At 37.9% G+C, this 16,596-nt stretch overlaps 2 protein-coding genes across 3 annotated transcripts; one reads left to right on the plus strand and one right to left on the minus strand.

Moving 5' to 3' along the window:
- Positions 1 to 265: 265 nt before the first annotated feature.
- On the minus strand, positions 266 to 10,589 carry LOC103858014. 2 transcript variants are annotated; one of them, XM_009135286.3, is made up of 5 exons: positions 9,004 to 10,589; positions 8,872 to 8,930; positions 7,418 to 8,123; positions 7,026 to 7,322; positions 266 to 6,874 (listed from the first exon to the last, which is right to left on the minus strand). In XM_009135286.3, exons 2-5 carry the CDS (start codon positions 8,896 to 8,898, stop codon positions 6,537 to 6,539), a joined length of 1,368 nt encoding a protein of 455 aa, XP_009133534.1. In that variant the 5' UTR covers positions 8,899 to 8,930; positions 9,004 to 10,589; the 3' UTR covers positions 266 to 6,536. The 2 variants fall into 2 exon arrangements, with proteins under 2 accessions (XP_009133534.1, XP_033143711.1); XM_033287820.1 differs by lacking the exons at positions 8,872 to 8,930; positions 9,004 to 10,589 and adding an exon at positions 8,188 to 8,858.
- A 295-nt stretch (positions 10,590 to 10,884) lies between these two features.
- Positions 10,885 to 14,334, plus strand: LOC103860056. Its single transcript, XM_009137665.2, has one exon. The coding sequence runs from the start codon at positions 12,783 to 12,785 to the stop codon at positions 14,280 to 14,282; it is 1,500 nt and encodes a 499-aa protein (XP_009135913.1). The 5' UTR covers positions 10,885 to 12,782; the 3' UTR covers positions 14,283 to 14,334.
- Positions 14,335 to 16,596: the final 2,262 nt, after the last annotated feature.

The following is a 16,596-nucleotide window of genomic DNA, read 5'->3' on the forward strand; positions in this document are numbered from 1 at the left end:
AAAGAAGAAGATGAAGAAGAAGAGACTTGGCGTGCAAGAAACGGAGGAGCTAGAAGTAGACCAACGTGGACAACATAAAGTCAAAGTAAGTTACAACAAGAAGAATAAGAGTATTAGTTTCGTTAAGCCAACAAAGAAGAGTGAAGTGTTGGTTTAAGTCTATCTAGATAGAGTTGTTAGTAGATGTAAGGTGTGTGTAGTAGTAGTTAGTGAGAAAACTACTACAAGAATGTGTTTGTGTTGATGTAAGAAAATAATCCAATTCTAAAAAGAAAAATAGTTGGAGAAAGAACAATGTAGACAATTAAAGATAGACTCTCTTCTCTCTCTACAAGAACAAAGACAAACCTGAGAGATTAAAGGGAGTGTGAGTGTGTGCTTATGTGATGATACACAAGTAGAAAAAAAGAGAGTGAGTGAACAAAAACAGAGTGAGAAAGAGAAGAGCTGGCCATGTGTGAGTGAAGAGGCCAAGCCAAAATCACAACAAAATGTAGGACAGAAGTTGAATGAAATATGAAGATCGTGAAGGTAAAAATTACAACAATAAGACTACTCTGTTTTCAGTGTGAAGCTCATGTATGATTGATCACATTTAGAGGGTTTAGAGGCTCTACTTGATGCCATGTTCTCTCCTTGCTCTATCACTTTAAATTTAAAAACCAAATAGATGAGACGTTCTTGTCTACAATTTTTATAAGAATATGATTAGAACATTATAGTATGCTCGGGCAATTGAAGTGAAGAAAACAAACAATGCCAAAAATCAAGAATGTTGTTAACAGACTAAAACAATCTACAAACAAAAAAACAGTTTTTTTTTCATTCCATTCATTAAGATAAATATGCACATATAAATTTTTAAAAACTAATCAAACCTAAAAAAAGTAGGAGACAAATATCATCAAAGAAAACAAAACGAGGAATGAGCTTAGTGATCGGGTGTAGGGGAAGAGAGAAGACAAAAATGGAACAGTGGAATAAATCAAATAGGTTAAGAGAACAATGGTTACTGAATCAATATATTTTTTACAAGGGGTGATGATTACGAACAATGTGGAGGCTAGCATAACAAAAATCAAGAAGATGTCAGCATCAAAACCAACATATTTGTAAAGTTATGTTGCTTATATGTAACATAGTTCCTTATAAGTTCTCGTGGGTTTGAAGATTGTAGACTACCAACGAATCATTATGAGGATAGCCTTATCGGAATGTTTACGGAGGCAGCAAATACCCAAGTAAACGTGAAACTATTTTAAAATTTCTTAACAATAAACAATTTTTTTGGTAGCTTCCTTACTTATCTTTGGATATGATCTTATGAATTCATGATGTTGGTGAGTTTTGCTATAATTTCGTGTAGTAGGAATGGTCGTTGAGAAAGAGAAGGGTGGACGATGGTAGTGACATATTTTGTAATGAACAACCTCTTTAAATGGTGTGACTTATGTGGTTTGATGAAAAATGAGTGTGTATTGTACCCATACAAAGTTATAGAATGATATACGATAATGGTGTGACTACACATTTAAAGTTATGAAACAAGCAGAGAAACAAGGTCAAACATTAAAATATCATTTACAAAGGGATCTTAAACAATCTCCAATACAAAAAGACTGGAATTTTCATTCCATTTATTAACAAAACAAAATATGCACATTTGAATTCCTAAAAACTAACCAAACAAAATATAATAGTTAAATAAATCAGCCATGTCAAAAACTGTAGAACCCTTATCTTCTTTCTGTTACTTAATAATAATAAAATTAGAGAATGATTTTAAAGCTAAAGAGAAGAATAAAAAAGTATTCTTTTAGAAAATGTTCTCGAATGTTACCTTTTTAAAGTTACCGAAATCTAACAAAATCAATGTCAAAATAAACAATAAAATGACCATAAAAATCACATCAAATTTATCAATGACTATACAATGATATTTATCATTCTAATAAATCACATCAAATTTCATCAATTCATTCTCTAATATTTTAGTATTTAACATAAAATGACGATAAAAATGTAAAAATATACAATAGTAAATATCAGAATAAAAACTTATAACTTATATTGATAGACTTATATATTTTTCAAATATTTTATAATCATTTAAATATAATAAAATAAAGAAAAATCCCGCAACATAGCGCGGGTAATTACCTAGTTTTATTAAAACTACAACTAAATCGAATTTCACTAAACCCAAACAATTTTATCTTAACACCCAAAAAACGAAAAGCAAAAAAAAAATTGATATGAAATTAAACAACAGCCGAATGTGAAGACATATTTTAATTTCAATCTTATTTCAAGAAACTGAAAGACAGAAGAAAAATATATAAATGAGCTTGCTAATGGGTCTATAAGCCCAAATAGTATTTTCTTGATCTAAATTTTTAATCGGCACTATGGTCTCTCGCCTCGAAGAACATTGAAACAACAAACATCTTTGATCTTGTCTAGCTCCTCGGCTCCTCCACTGAATCGCTCATCCCTTTGTTCGTCTCGTGTTTCTTTAAATTCTAAAGGCTAGACCTTTCTCAATCTTCCTATGATCGCTTTTAGTTGCTAGCATGATCTAGGATGATAATTTATGTGAGTGATAATTATTATATATGCAGTATATTAGAGTAACATTGATCACACAACATAAAACACTAATTGCAACTCCAAAAGAACATCGAGACTACATTCAAATCCAGAGGGAAAGCGTGTCATGGGCTTCAGTGGGCCGATAGGCTGGCCGTTTAAAAATATTACAATATGGTTAAACCGGTTTAGTCTTAGACTGTGTTGGATTGTAATTTGTTACAATAAGCATCACAAATTTACAGGATCTTCAAGATGAAGTATGGTATTAAAGAACTGTTATAAGAACACCGAAGATATTAAAGAACATAGAGAGTTTAAGAAACTAAACATGACCAACAATCAAAAGCATTAAAACTAAACCAAAAACATGGGTAGGCGTTGACATTTTAAAACCTTAACAAAATATTTAAAAAAAAAATTCTTTAACGATAAAATAAAACATTTTTTTTTATTTTGCCGACAATTTTGGAATTGGTTCGCCATGGCTGGCTTCCGGTTTACCGAAGACATTCTTTCGCATTAATGTTATCATGAAAACTCTTCTTTTTAGTAATGAAAACTCTTTTCTATTCTAGAGATTATCCAAAAAACAAATTGAACTAAACCAGAAATAAACTCTTTTGATTTTGCTTCCTCCTGTTTTTCTAAAGAGTGATTTCTTGCATCTTTTGTCTGAATGTTGTTTCCTACTTTTACTGTCTGCAAAATGTTAGAAATGTTACAGTTCCAAATGTTCAGAAACTTGCTTTAGGCAAAATCTGTTCAGATGTAATTTCTATAGTTTAAGAGCGAATTTGAGTTCAATTTTTATATTTAAAAACATTAAAAAAAATATTTAAAAAAATTAAGCTTATAAATTAATGTGTCTTCTTTCTAGCCCGTTAAAAAATCTGGTTAGATATGGAACTATAAAAATTGAACTCAAATTCTCGCCGCCTCCCTCTTCAACCTTTTTCTGGTTTCTCTTTTGATCGGCGCGTGGCAGTTCCTTCAGCGCTGGCGCCGGTCAAAATCTCTTCCTTCGTCCTCTGCTTGCCTTGTTGCTCATCGGTGTGTGATTTACTTTCATTTTCAGAGGAGATTCGCTTTTACCAAATCGCTTTTGGCTTTCAGATTTAGGATGGATTTGGTTTCAAAAGTTCCGGATCTATGGATTGACGGTGTGGTTTAGCTACAAAGCTTTTTTACTTGAATCTTTTTCTAGATCTGTTGGTTATGTTGTTGTTGCGGGTATCCTTTGCTTCTGGACTGGGCTCTTTTTGCAGGTGTTGACTATCCTCAGTGAGTTTGATTTGGCTTCCATCTGTCCACTTTTATGCCGTTCATGGCCTGTTCGTTTAGATCTCGCGGAGATCTGTTGTTGATGTCGCTTCATACCTAGGCTTTCTATGATCGTCGTAGATCAAGCCGCTTCCAGGAGTGTTAGTAAGAATCTTTACTTGCCGGTTTATGAAGTTTTGGTTGGTGGGTCCTTGAGGTGTTTCCTCAGAGTGCTAGGAGGAGGAGTTTTAGCGGTGGTTTGGCCGAGGGCATTCCCACTAAGCAGCTGCCACATATGCTCTATCTGATAGTCTCCCTGTATTTGTTAGTCTTGTTCTAGTGGTTTGGAAGGTTAATTACTTGTTTAAGTGTGTAGTAACGTTTGTTCTTGTATGCTGCCCCTGTGTGGGTTCTAGGTTCCGGGGATATCTCTGTTTTCCTCCGGTTTAGTTGACCACGGAAGGATCTGTTACCGTTGGTGTTGTGTTGAATTCAACTATAAAATCTGTTGACGGAAAAAAAAACAACACTTGATTAATGGGGACCTACGTTGCATGGAATAAGAAGCAGATATGTGGAAGCAGAAGCGTTTGGAAACGTAGAAGCGAATTTTTAAAAATATTTAGGAAGCGGATACGTTTTGGAAGCGTTTATATATATATATAAATTTATGTATAGTTTTTAAAATCATGTAAAATATTAATATTGAATAGCTTAATAAAAAGATGAATTTATTATGTTCAAGATCAAATATTTATTATGTTCAAGAGCAAATATATAAATTTTTATCTTCATGTTTATATTCACAAACTCCATCAATGATATTCATAATTAATTAACTATGTTTTTTTATTAAACTAAGTTTTCAGTACGTACCTAATATTCTAAAAATTTAAATGTGTCACCTCTTATGTTCTTTAAACTATATATATATATATATATATTTATATTTTTTTTTTTGATTAACCTTGGGGTATCTCAGGCCCATGGAGAGGCTCAGACTAATCTCCAAAGGAAGGTGCAGCCCACGGATAGACCCTCTCTCCGGGCATTTAAATGGGCTCTAAAGCATGGGACCATATCCATGTTAGGTGACCAGGATAATTGTGACTTAGTTTCGCGCAACAGGTGGATCGAACCTGAAACATGTTGGTGCCTCAGCCCCGTCTCCTTACTACTATATTTGCAAGCATAATTCTTTATTATTAGGATCTTCCAAATTAAAGCCTTTTTCAAAAAAAAAAAGAGATCTTCCGAACTAAAAATAGACTATTAGTGACTCAAAGTTATTTAATAAATAAAATTGTGCAGAACATTAAATATATTTTATCTAATGTTTTGTTTATATAATTTTACAATATTAGTTCTAGTTCTAATACTGTGTGAGAAATAAAACCAAATTGAACCTAGATGACTAAAAGAAATTGGTTAAGCCTTAAAAATTAAAACCAAAAGAACAAATACGTGGACACGTAAGCTTCTTCATTGTGGATGTTGTTGTTTTATAAACCATCGGCCATTGAAAATACAGATCACGTTTCCGATTAACATGTTGCCGCTTCCAAATCAGAAACGTACGTTTCCTCCACGTTTCTGATCATCGTTTTTTGGGAACCGCGTTTCTGTTGTGATTCCAAGCGCTTCCCACCGCTTCCGGTTCGGAGTCAGGAATCAGAGCCTGAGTGGCGATTCCATGCAACACAGATGGAGACCTCTTCCAAAAATTTTTCACCCATCTTACAATACTAAAAGGAAAATATGGTGAGCATAAAGAGTGTCCACATTTGCATGAAAATTCCAACCAATGAAAAAATGTTATTCTGCCACGTCACTATAGAAAATACTAATCATCATGTTCACTATAATTTTACTGATTTATATTTGTTTGATATTTCCCATAATTGCTAGCTGTTTTAAGTTCAATATATTGTTTTGGACTAATATTTTTATCAAGATGTGTGACTTTAGTTAAAACTATATCTCATTTTGCCTAATTGAAAAGAAATTCCATTCTATAATATGCCATTCTTTTATTAGGAAGGGAGAAAGTATTTGTTTTGAGTGCTATATTTAAATTTTACTCAATGTAAAAACAACTTGATTATATATGTCTGCATAAAGCAAGAAAGACCATTGCGTACAGTTTTGTGTTTTTATCACTAGAACTTTAGAAGGGAATACAATAAAATAAAAATCTCCGTTATGCCCAAAACAATTTCTGATATTGGCTTATTTGGTGGTAAATTAATCTTTCTTGTTCATTTTAGATAAACAAGTTACTTATGTTGTTGTAATTTGAATGCCAAAAGGCTTACAAAGAAAAACATGACCCATCAAATTTTTTAAAAAAAATTGTCTGTTGTTGCAATTCGATATTTAATTGTAATTAGAGGTTGATAGGAATCTAACGAGTACACCTAATAATTAATCTGGCTAACTTGAGAATGCTCTTGTAATAAAGTCATGCAAGCACAATTCAGACTTACACCTAAGAATAAACCAATCAAAACAACTCAGACTTAGAACAATTCATCAAAGTCAGAGAAACTTTATAAGCAGCATGATCCAAACAACACAAGATATGCAAACTGAAAAGTAGTGATCAACGGAGTACAAACATTTTAGCCATCCACACAATCTAAAACTCCAACAGCTTCAGACAACTACACCCTCAGATTCTTTAGTCATTTCCCCTCTCCACCAGAATATGAAGTACTTGCATGCTGTTGTTGTTGTGCTCTCAAAGACTCCATACGGCTCGAGACTGCCACATAGGCCTCATGTGCCGCCGGATCCCTTTGAGCAAGTTGTTTTGTGTACCATATTTCCACAGATGTTGCCTGAAAGTCAGTCCTCGAACTCATGTATATCTGCATTTCTTTCAAAGTAAAGTAACTTGACAGACACGTTATCATGCATTCCATCATCTTTCTCGATCCCTGGTCATTGTTGGTTTCAATATGATCTTGAAGCTCTTTGGTAACTTGTGAAGCCAATTTACTGGCCATAGCCTCTTCCTCAGCTGACAGATGGAAAGTCAAACAAACTCAATAAACATATAAGCAACTATGCATGAGCGCAGAGGAAAACGACAAGACTTCTTACACATGGAAAGTCAAACAAACTCAATAAACACATATGCATGAGCAGAGGAAAACGACAAGACTTCTTACATTGCAAAAGTGCTGCTGCTTCTTCTGCCTCATGTCTTCTAGCAGGTGCACGACGGAGAGATTTTTCCAAATATGCCTCACGTCCAAGCTTGTCATCCACAAACAAACTTGTATAGTACTGTTCCACTGCAGCAGACATGTGTGTCTTCATTTCTTCAAGCGTATAATACTGTGAGAGACAGGTTTTGAGGCTTTGAAAGATGACTTGGATTTTCTGGTTGGCGAGAGCTTTCAGATCACATTCTAACCCCTTGATGATTTCTGGAACCGGATCACCTCCTTTCGCCGGTTCAGCAGCTGGGGCACATGGAAATAAGTAAAAAGAAGTAAGAACAAGAGTCAAAAAAATGACATTTTTACTCAGCGGGAATCTTGAGGTTAAGCATTTTAACCTGCTTGTTTTTCTCGCGCATGAATGCCAGCAGACATGGCGGCTCTCTTATGGTAAGCCTCACGCCTCACCGCATCATTTCCAGTGTGACGATTGAAAAGGTGTTCCGCCTGTTTGGCTGTTAATCCCGTTGAAGAAGTCATATATTCCAACATTTTTTCCCGGGTATAGAAGTTGGAAAGACATGTTATCATGCCCTTCATCCCCTGTCTGATTGTCTGGTTGGTAAGGGATTTTGATTCAAGAGCAGCTTCAATAGACTTGACAGCTACTGCAACTAACTCCTTTGCTGTGGCCTCCTTATTTGCCTCATCTCTTCTAACAATTTCCGAATAGAGAGAACACACCTCATACACCTGACGTCCAAGCTTGTCATTAACAAAGAGACTTGTAAAATACGCTTCCACTGTAAGAAGCATCGTCTTCTGCATTTCTTGAAGAGTACAGTAGTTTGAGAGAGAAGCCTTGATGATTGGTATGAAGATGCTAGTTTTCTTGCCAGCAAAGTGTTGAATATGAAGATTCAATCCTTCAAGAGCTTCTACAACCACATAGTTAGCTGGTTTATCTCTGTGCAAAAGCTCCATAGACCCCAAGCGTTTTTCCATAAGGCTCATTTTTAAGGCAAGGTCTGAACTTCCATGCGGTATTGCGTGTGCTAGATCACATTCGGATGGTGCGGTACGATCTTCATGTTCTCGTATATCCTACACAAATCACATCAAACATTCAGATCAAGTAATTAGAATTAAAAAAAGCATTAGAGCGTACGGTAAAAAAAAAACGGCTCTAAAATGACCCATCCACTCTCAGCTTTATGCCCTTCTGTTTATCTCACTCAGCAGCAAGAACTCAGTTAAACCCCGTTTGGTTTCAAGATCGATCACCTATCAAAGGACTTGTCTTCCAAGAGAAGCATACATATGAGAAGAATCTGCCGTTTCCGAGCAGCTTCTGTACCTATAAGCCGACAAGCACAACCAGAAACATCTACCATCATCGTCTAAACCAAAACGTGTCGTTGGGCCACTCCTCTCCACTTATCCAAGAAGAACGCATTGTTGACAACCTTGTAAGGCGTCTTTTAGACCACCAGCTTGGTATTGAATCCTGTAACTCCAATAGACTCTATTCATGACAGGATCAGCAGGTGGAAAGGCTTTGACAGGGAAAGCGACATCTGTGAGTTCAAGTTCTTGGCTGAGTCTTGCAAGTCTTTTGAGCCGGACTCAGTTGTTCACTTCGGGGAACAGAGGTATTCTCCTTACTCAATGATTGACCGTCCGTTCTAGATCCGTGTTTACACAGCACAACAATGTGATTGATACTCTCAACATCCAAACCAACACAACATCAACATCCAAGATTACTTAACATCAAACCTATAAGATACTATCACAAAACCTAGATTTTTTCTCTTCAAGATCGAAATCATATGAGGAAGAATTTTCTTACCTCGGAATCAGAATCGTGAAGCGACATCGTCGGAGAAAACTCGGCTCCAAGTGCAGATTCTGCAATGAGATAATGAGAATCTTAGTCTTCCTTCTTGGGCGGGACCAAAACTCGACAACTCACATCACGTACCTTGTTTTTTCGTCTTCGTCTTCTCTCTCGTCTTCCTTGGTTTCTTGTTCTTCTCTCTCGTCTTCCTTCTTTCTTGGGCGGGACTCGGAAGCTTTTGATTCTTGTTTATAAAGAAAGCTAACTGCTTTTGAACTCCGAAACTGACAACTCATCATGGGCTCGATGGGCCTGAATGTACAAAATTTAAAGTTTAATAGCCCATATACTAATAGGCGGCCCATTAAGCAATAAGGAAACTCCTTCTCCAGTTTCTGCCGGCGACGGGATAAAGTTGTCGTCGACAATGGATGGTTTGTCGCCTTTCCGTCGATCAATCCTCCACCGATTGAGCTACGATGACCCTTTTGCATCTCCAAACCTCCACCGCTGGAGCTACGATGACCCTTTTGATCACTTTAGTGATCATTGGTTAAGACGAGCAGAGGACCGGAAACCCTTCTGATTCTATGTGTTGATTTAGTCAGAGACTGGGTCAACTTAAACCGGTTTTTGGATTGAAGATTGGTGATAAGTCACACTGGAGGGCTTGAACTTTGCCACAAGGTTTGAGAGACATGTCATCAGATATGATTTTCGTCAGATATGAAAAGCAGAGAATCCGGTTTTATCAGCCAAATTATTGGTTAAGATGAACAGAGAACCGGTTTAGTTTGACACATACTTTGACCAAATTAACCGGTTAAGACCGGGAGATATCATTATACACATCACATGTAAACTTTAGGGAGACCAAAATATTTTGTTTTTTTTTTTTTTTAATTCAACATCAACTTTTCCATTCACCAAAGGGTTTGTACAATCAAATTGTAACCACAATGTCTCAACAGAGACTTCAACCACTTGTGATATGAGGATACGGATATAGTATCACCTAAGCTCACTCATTTGGAGCCTACATTACCCTATCACTCATCCAATCACTTAACCACAATGAGAACAGACTCCTTCTACCATTAACGGTGAAAAAGAGTTGCCTCTTCGACCACACTATTACAGGGACAAGACCAAGCCTGAGAACTAATACCAAACAAGGAATTCAAATTTGACCATAGCTGTATATAACTCATAACCAAAGCATTTATTTTGTTATAAATATGAAAACATATATAACTATTAATCAATTCACTCTCCTACGTTCAAGAAATCTTAGTTGAGTGTAGCTTTTGGATTAAACCAGCTTTGTTTGGATATAACTCATAGTCACAGCATTCTTTTGGTTATACGAATGAAAACATATATCTCTAAGCAATTCACCCTCTTATGCATTCAAAAAAACTTATAGTTGCCTGTGGCTTTTGGATTAAAGATTGACCTTTGCTTCAGCCTTAGCCACAAGGTTTAAGCTTAATGTGTTTGAACAAGGTTCCTTCAATGATGTATTCCTTCCCTCTTTCAAGTCCCAAGACCTTGCAAACCGCAAACAAAAATGAGCCAACCAAACAAATTCAATTCCTCAACAAAGAAGATTATTATATCAGCAAGAGTCAATTAGAGTCTATCTGTATAATCTTTCTTTTCTCACTGAAGTGTCTGTTTTTCTTTGCTAATCTTATGTTTAATGAGATGGTCCTAGACCAGCATTGAGCTCAGTTTACTCTCTTGCAACTTTATGACCCTTACAAGAGGTCTCTTGGTTGTGTACTAGTGCTTTGTCTCTAAACATTACCAATATCTTTTTCTTTTTTAATATATATATATATATATATATATATATATATATATATATTAATTCGACCTGTAAATAACGGGCATTCCATTTCAGTTACAAACAAAAGCTACCAAATCAATCTATTACATTCTAGTTCCGCTCATCCACTAAATCCGGTACGTTCCACTAATCCGATTTTCGACATCCTTAAGAATCAGTTGTTGTTCTCAACCATTGACAAAGATAACGGGAATGTTAGGTTCTCCTTGTTGCCTCGGATGCCGACGACTTCTCCGGAGTAGCTAGCTTCCGATGATGAACGCTTTCAAATTTGTAACCGTCACTTCCGATGACGCACTTGACGAACTAAAGAAGTGGAGGAATCAAGAACCTTACCGAGAAGATGCTTGAGAGCCCAAGCTATACAGGGCTGGTCAAGAAAGAGGTACAGTGTCCACAATAATATATGATCATCTCGATAAATAGTTTGCTTGATTTTCAAATTGTATCTTAGAAAACTGCAACAGTCGAGTTTTTTTAAATATTGACTTACAACTACACTTAAGTTTCACAACCAGCTAAACATAACGCAAACTTACACTGCATGTTTTTAAAAATTAGCATCGATTCTATAAATGGACAGACCCAACACATAAGAAACTCATACAGACAATGCAACAAATGGGCCCACGTGAATTTAGTGAAAGGAAGAAAACTAAAATTACCTCACCAACACAATTATCCCCCAATGGCCCTGCTACCAAGCTAACATGCATAGCCTAACTTCATAATAATAATCCCATTTCTTTCGTCTCACCTCCTTCACAGATTCAAGCTTACTAGCATACAAAGCACTTTCTATGCTACACCCAATAAATCTACAACCCACACATAATACAAATATTAAAACCATACAACCAACCCTGAAGATATATAAACACGATACATGTTTTACGTTCACTAATACAAACACAGAGAAACCACATATTATGTAGGAGTTAAATGGATCAAAAGAAAACAATTTTGAACTCATTAGAAAATAAAACATACGAATCACCACCGAATGGATCAAAAAACAATTTTACATTCATTAGAGAATAAAATATACGAACCGGCGCGTAGCGCCGGGATACCACTAGTGTCTAATATTCCCAAGAACCAAAAATAATTTTGAAATAGCTTTCCTCCCCATGCTTGTCCTGAGCACTTGATTCCCGAAACCAAACCGAAGTGAACCGAACGTAGGGAGTTAAATTTCAAGAAACCGGAAAATAAATAAAGTTCCGTTTTCGCTAATGAACCGACATAATCTCAATATGGTTTGCGTCTATGTCCGTGCATTAGGGTTTTTACATGTTAAGAATGGCATAAAAGGACAAGATGATTTGGAGGGCTAGCGGAGAGAACATGATCACTACCGATGGAGCTAGTAAGATGGAGGCTTTGCATCCAGCGGCGAAGATTTTGGTCGAGCTTTCCATATCCCAGGATTCGGCTGCCACAGATCGGACCAGGACGGTGTCACTATCGACATTGTTTTTTGGTCGAGCTTTCTATTTTGAAAACCTATTTTTTCATTATTTTATCTTCTTCAGAAAATGATTAACCATTGAAAAACTATACTAACTTATATTTATTATTGACACACTAAAGAATGTCACAATATACTGAAACTGAGAGAAAAAAATGTAAGAAGTATATACTGAAATATGTTATTTTACTGTATCATATTTACATGTTTGATTTTAGATCATAAATAATTTTCGGAAGAAAGAGCTAACCTAGTTTCTACAATTTATTACAATCTAACCAGGAAAATAAAGCATATTTGATATTTTTTTCACCAAAATTGGGCTCTCCACCGGAAATCGCATTTCACTGCTTTCCTTTTCTCCCTCGCCGTAGAGTGGACTCTCTTTACCGGCTGTCCTAGCTACGGTAGTTTCGGGATAGTTTTCCTTTTTTCATTTCTCATTTATTTCTTACCTTGTCTCTTTCCTCTTTCTCTCCTTTTGAAAAAATTCTCTATCACGTATTTCCGCTTCTGGTTATCAATTGAATATCTATCTTTCCTTTATTATCAGTTTCTTTCCTTTTCTCCTGTTTCAACTCTATAATTTTGGTCTCTAATATGCTGTCTTTTAAAATCATCTCCGAGTATTGCGTACTTAATTGCACTAAGGTTGGATCTCTCACAGATTTGCTCCCCACAAGCTCTCCTTCCCTCCGCCGTGTATCTCACGTCTCCGGAAACATGGCTGACAAACTTCATGTGGCTATCCGTTCTATGTCGCTTGAGGATGACGATCCGATCATTCTCCCCGATGAACCCAAGTTTCATCTATTTGATGAAAATGCCCTCAGCATTATTGGCCGTCTTCTGAATCCCGATGCTCAAAACATGGCAAGAATGATCGACTTTATGCCTCAAGCATGGCGTCTGTATGACAGAGTCAGAGGTATTGCGCTGTCCAGAGACCGGTTCCAGTTTGTTTTCAAGCGTGAAGAAGATCTGATTACTGTCCTAAAGGACAGACCTTGGTCTTACAATCATTGGACCATGATCTTGGAGCGTTGGACTCCTTCTCCCCCTAGAGACTTCCTATCCAAGTTTGAGGTTTGGATCCGAATCAGAAACATTCCTATCAACCACTACACTATTGATACCATGTATATGCTGGCGAAAAAAGTGGGGGCAGTGATTGAGATCGCTTATGACCCCAAGAGATCTCAGAAAACAGAGTATATACGAGCTAAGGTCATGTTCTCCGCAACTGATCCTGCCTTTGAAGTGAAGAACCTAAACCTTCCTTCGGGGGATGTTGTGGTGATTGAATATGAATATGAAAAAATTCATAAGAGGTGCTATGGTTGTCGTCGTTTGACACATGAGAAGTCGGCATGTCCTTATTCTAAACAACGTCTTCAAAGGCATGTGCAGAAGCCTTTGGAAAAGAACAATCAGGAGCAAACTGATATAGTTCCTACTACAAACCGCTTAGAAGGTCCCCCGGGTTTCCCTCCTCTGTTTCCTGAGTTACCTCCAGAAGACAGAGCTATGGCGATGCAATATATTTCTCATTCCAATGAGACGGAGCGCCGTGCACGCATTCTACGCGTTCAACAATCTATTGAGCTGGAGAAGTCTAACCCTCCTCCGGTTTTGACTAAAATCTCTCATAATTTGGAAAAAGAGAAAGGTCATGTCTTTGGGTATGGCGTGTCTGAGTCTGCCTCTGGTGAGACGAGGATGGCGGCTCACGCGTTGACAGCTCCTGCTGGTGAACGTATTCATAGCTCCTCTGAGGTACAATTATCTGGTGAAAGCATAAGTCCTGCTTCTGCACCAAAACGTCCGGCAGTCTTTACTATAGGAGCCTCAGGGTCTTCTCAAACCGGGTCGTCGAGGGGTAGAAGAAATGGAAGGAACCGGCCTCCAGCTTGGGTAAGACATATCAGACCAGCGAAGAATGCGCAGTCCAAGTCCACACCGGTTCATGAGCAGTCAGATGAAGTGGCGCCTTCCTCCAAAAGGAAAGCAGAGGGAGTTCAGATTGAGAAGGGAAACAAGACATCTAAAACCAAAGAAGATACGGTGGCCTCCATTTTGAGGCCGCTGCCATCCCAATGAGCATTTTGAGTTGGAACTGTCGCGGGGTGGGAAACACCGAGACAGTTCGTCGTTTGACGGAAATGCGCAAAAAGTATTTTCCGGATTTCTTGTTTCTCACGGAAACTAAGCAACAAGATACTTACATGCTTGGTTTACAAAAAGATTTGTGTTACGATAAGATGTTCACTGTGGCGCCTATTGGTTTGAGTGGAGGCTTAGCAGTGTTTTGGAAAGATTGTTATAAGGTTGAGGTCCTGTCTGCTGATAAGAGGATCATTGACCTTAGTGTGAAGTTTGGTTCGGTTATTTTTTTCTTGACCTGTGTCTATGGAGACCCTGTAAGGGAGCGTCGACACACCGTCTGGGAAAAACTTGAGAGCATTGGTCTGTCTAGAAACAATGCTTGGATACTTATTGGTGATTTCAATGAGCTTCTGGACAACTCAGAAAAGCTTGGAGGTTCTCTGCGCAATGAGTCAACTTTTTGGGATTTCCGCAATATGGTGGAGAACTGTAAGATCAAAGAAGTTAGATCGATTGGTAACGTTCTGTCTTGGGCGGGATGGCGCGATAATATATGGATACAGTGCCGCTTAGATCGGAGCTTTGGGAACGACGAATGGTTCCAACTCTTCCCCCGAGCCAATCTAGAGTATTTGGAAATGTGGCCATCTGATCATCGACCTATTCTACTATCGTTCTCTCTGGAGCCGGAAGATAGAGGTTTTGGTCGTTTTTATTTTGATAAGAGAATGGTCGGTAAAGTGGGAATTGAAGAAGCTATCACAAGAGGGTGGAGTGGTGACGCTTATGGTGTGACATCCTCTGTAATGGATAGGCTATCAAGATGTAGAAGGGAGCTTTCCCGATGGAAAAAGAGTTCTCAGTTCAACTCTTTGACTAAAATCCAACGGCTACAGAAGGAACTGGAGTTTGAGATCGCTAAGATCTGGCCAAGTGCTAGGAAGATGAAGCTGTTAAGATTTGAGCTGGCTGAAGCGTACAAGGAGGAGGAAAGATACTGGAGACAAAGAAGTAGAGAGCAGTGGCTTAGAGAAGGTGATAAAAACACATCTTACTTTCATAATGTTGTTAAAGGAAAGAAAATCAGAAACAACATTCTAATGCTGAAAGATGAAAGAGGCGTTGAACACTTTTCTGAAGGTGCTAAAGGCCACTTAGCTGTGGAATATTTCCGGGACCTCTTTATGAGTACTAACCCTTCAGACCTTGAGACCCTGTTTGAAGGCTTTCAAAGACGTGTAACTCCGGAGATGAATGAGACGTTGCTAAAGGAGATAACTGATGAGGAGATCAGACTAGCTGCTTTCTCTGTTAAAGGTAGTAGTGCCCCAGGAGAGGATGGACTTACAGGCGTTTTTTACCGCAACTACTGGCAGATTGTGGGTCCTCAGGTCACTGAAGAAGTACGGAGTTTCTTTCGCACCTCCTCCTTACCTGCTGGCTGGAATCACACTCAACTTTGCCTCCTCCCCAAGATAACTAAACCGGAAACGATGAAGGATATGAGACCTATTAGCCTTTGTTCCGTGCAGTATAAGATAGTCTCTAAGTTATTATCTGAAAGACTCAAGCCGATCATGGACTCCATCATCTCAGATACTCAAGGCGCTTTCGTTGGAGGGAGGCTCATCTCTGATAACATAGTGGTTGCGCATGAAATGGTCCATGGCTTGAGGACTAAGAAGTCAATAAGTGAGCAGTTTATGGCCATAAAAACTGATATGTCAAAGGCTTATGATCGTGTGGAGTGGAGTTTTTTAGAGACTTTGATGGAGAGAATGGGTTTTGCTCGTCAATGGGTCTGTTGGGTGATGGCATGTGTAAGTACAGTGTCGTATACAGTCCTCTTGAATGGAAGAACGCATGGCTTCATCAAGCCTGAGCGGGGGATTAGACAAGGTGATCCCATGTCGCCTTTTCTATTTATCATCGTCGCAGAAGCTTTGGTTAGTATTCTTAATCAGGCAGAAGCAAAGGGACGTCTCCAAGGGATCAAACTAGATAAGCAAGGCCCGGCGGTGCATCATTTATTGTTTGCCGATGACAGCTTACTGATGTGTCGAGCCGACATGATGGAGAGTCTTGAGGTCCTCAGATGTCTGAAATTATATGGGGATGCGTCAGGTCAACAAATCAATCCGTCTAAATCTTCTATCATTTTTGGGGATTTGGTTGACCTGGGTTTGCGTGAAGATATTAAACAGGTCCTCAAGATTGAGAAAGAAGGTGGAGAAGGCACATATCTTGGTCTACCTGAAGTCTTTAAAGGCTCTAAGAAGAATATACTGAATTACATCCGTGAAAAACT

This window comes from Brassica rapa, chromosome A03, assembly GCF_000309985.2.
Source record: "Brassica rapa cultivar Chiifu-401-42 chromosome A03, CAAS_Brap_v3.01, whole genome shotgun sequence".
Classification (NCBI taxonomy): Eukaryota; Viridiplantae; Streptophyta; class Magnoliopsida; order Brassicales; family Brassicaceae; genus Brassica; species Brassica rapa.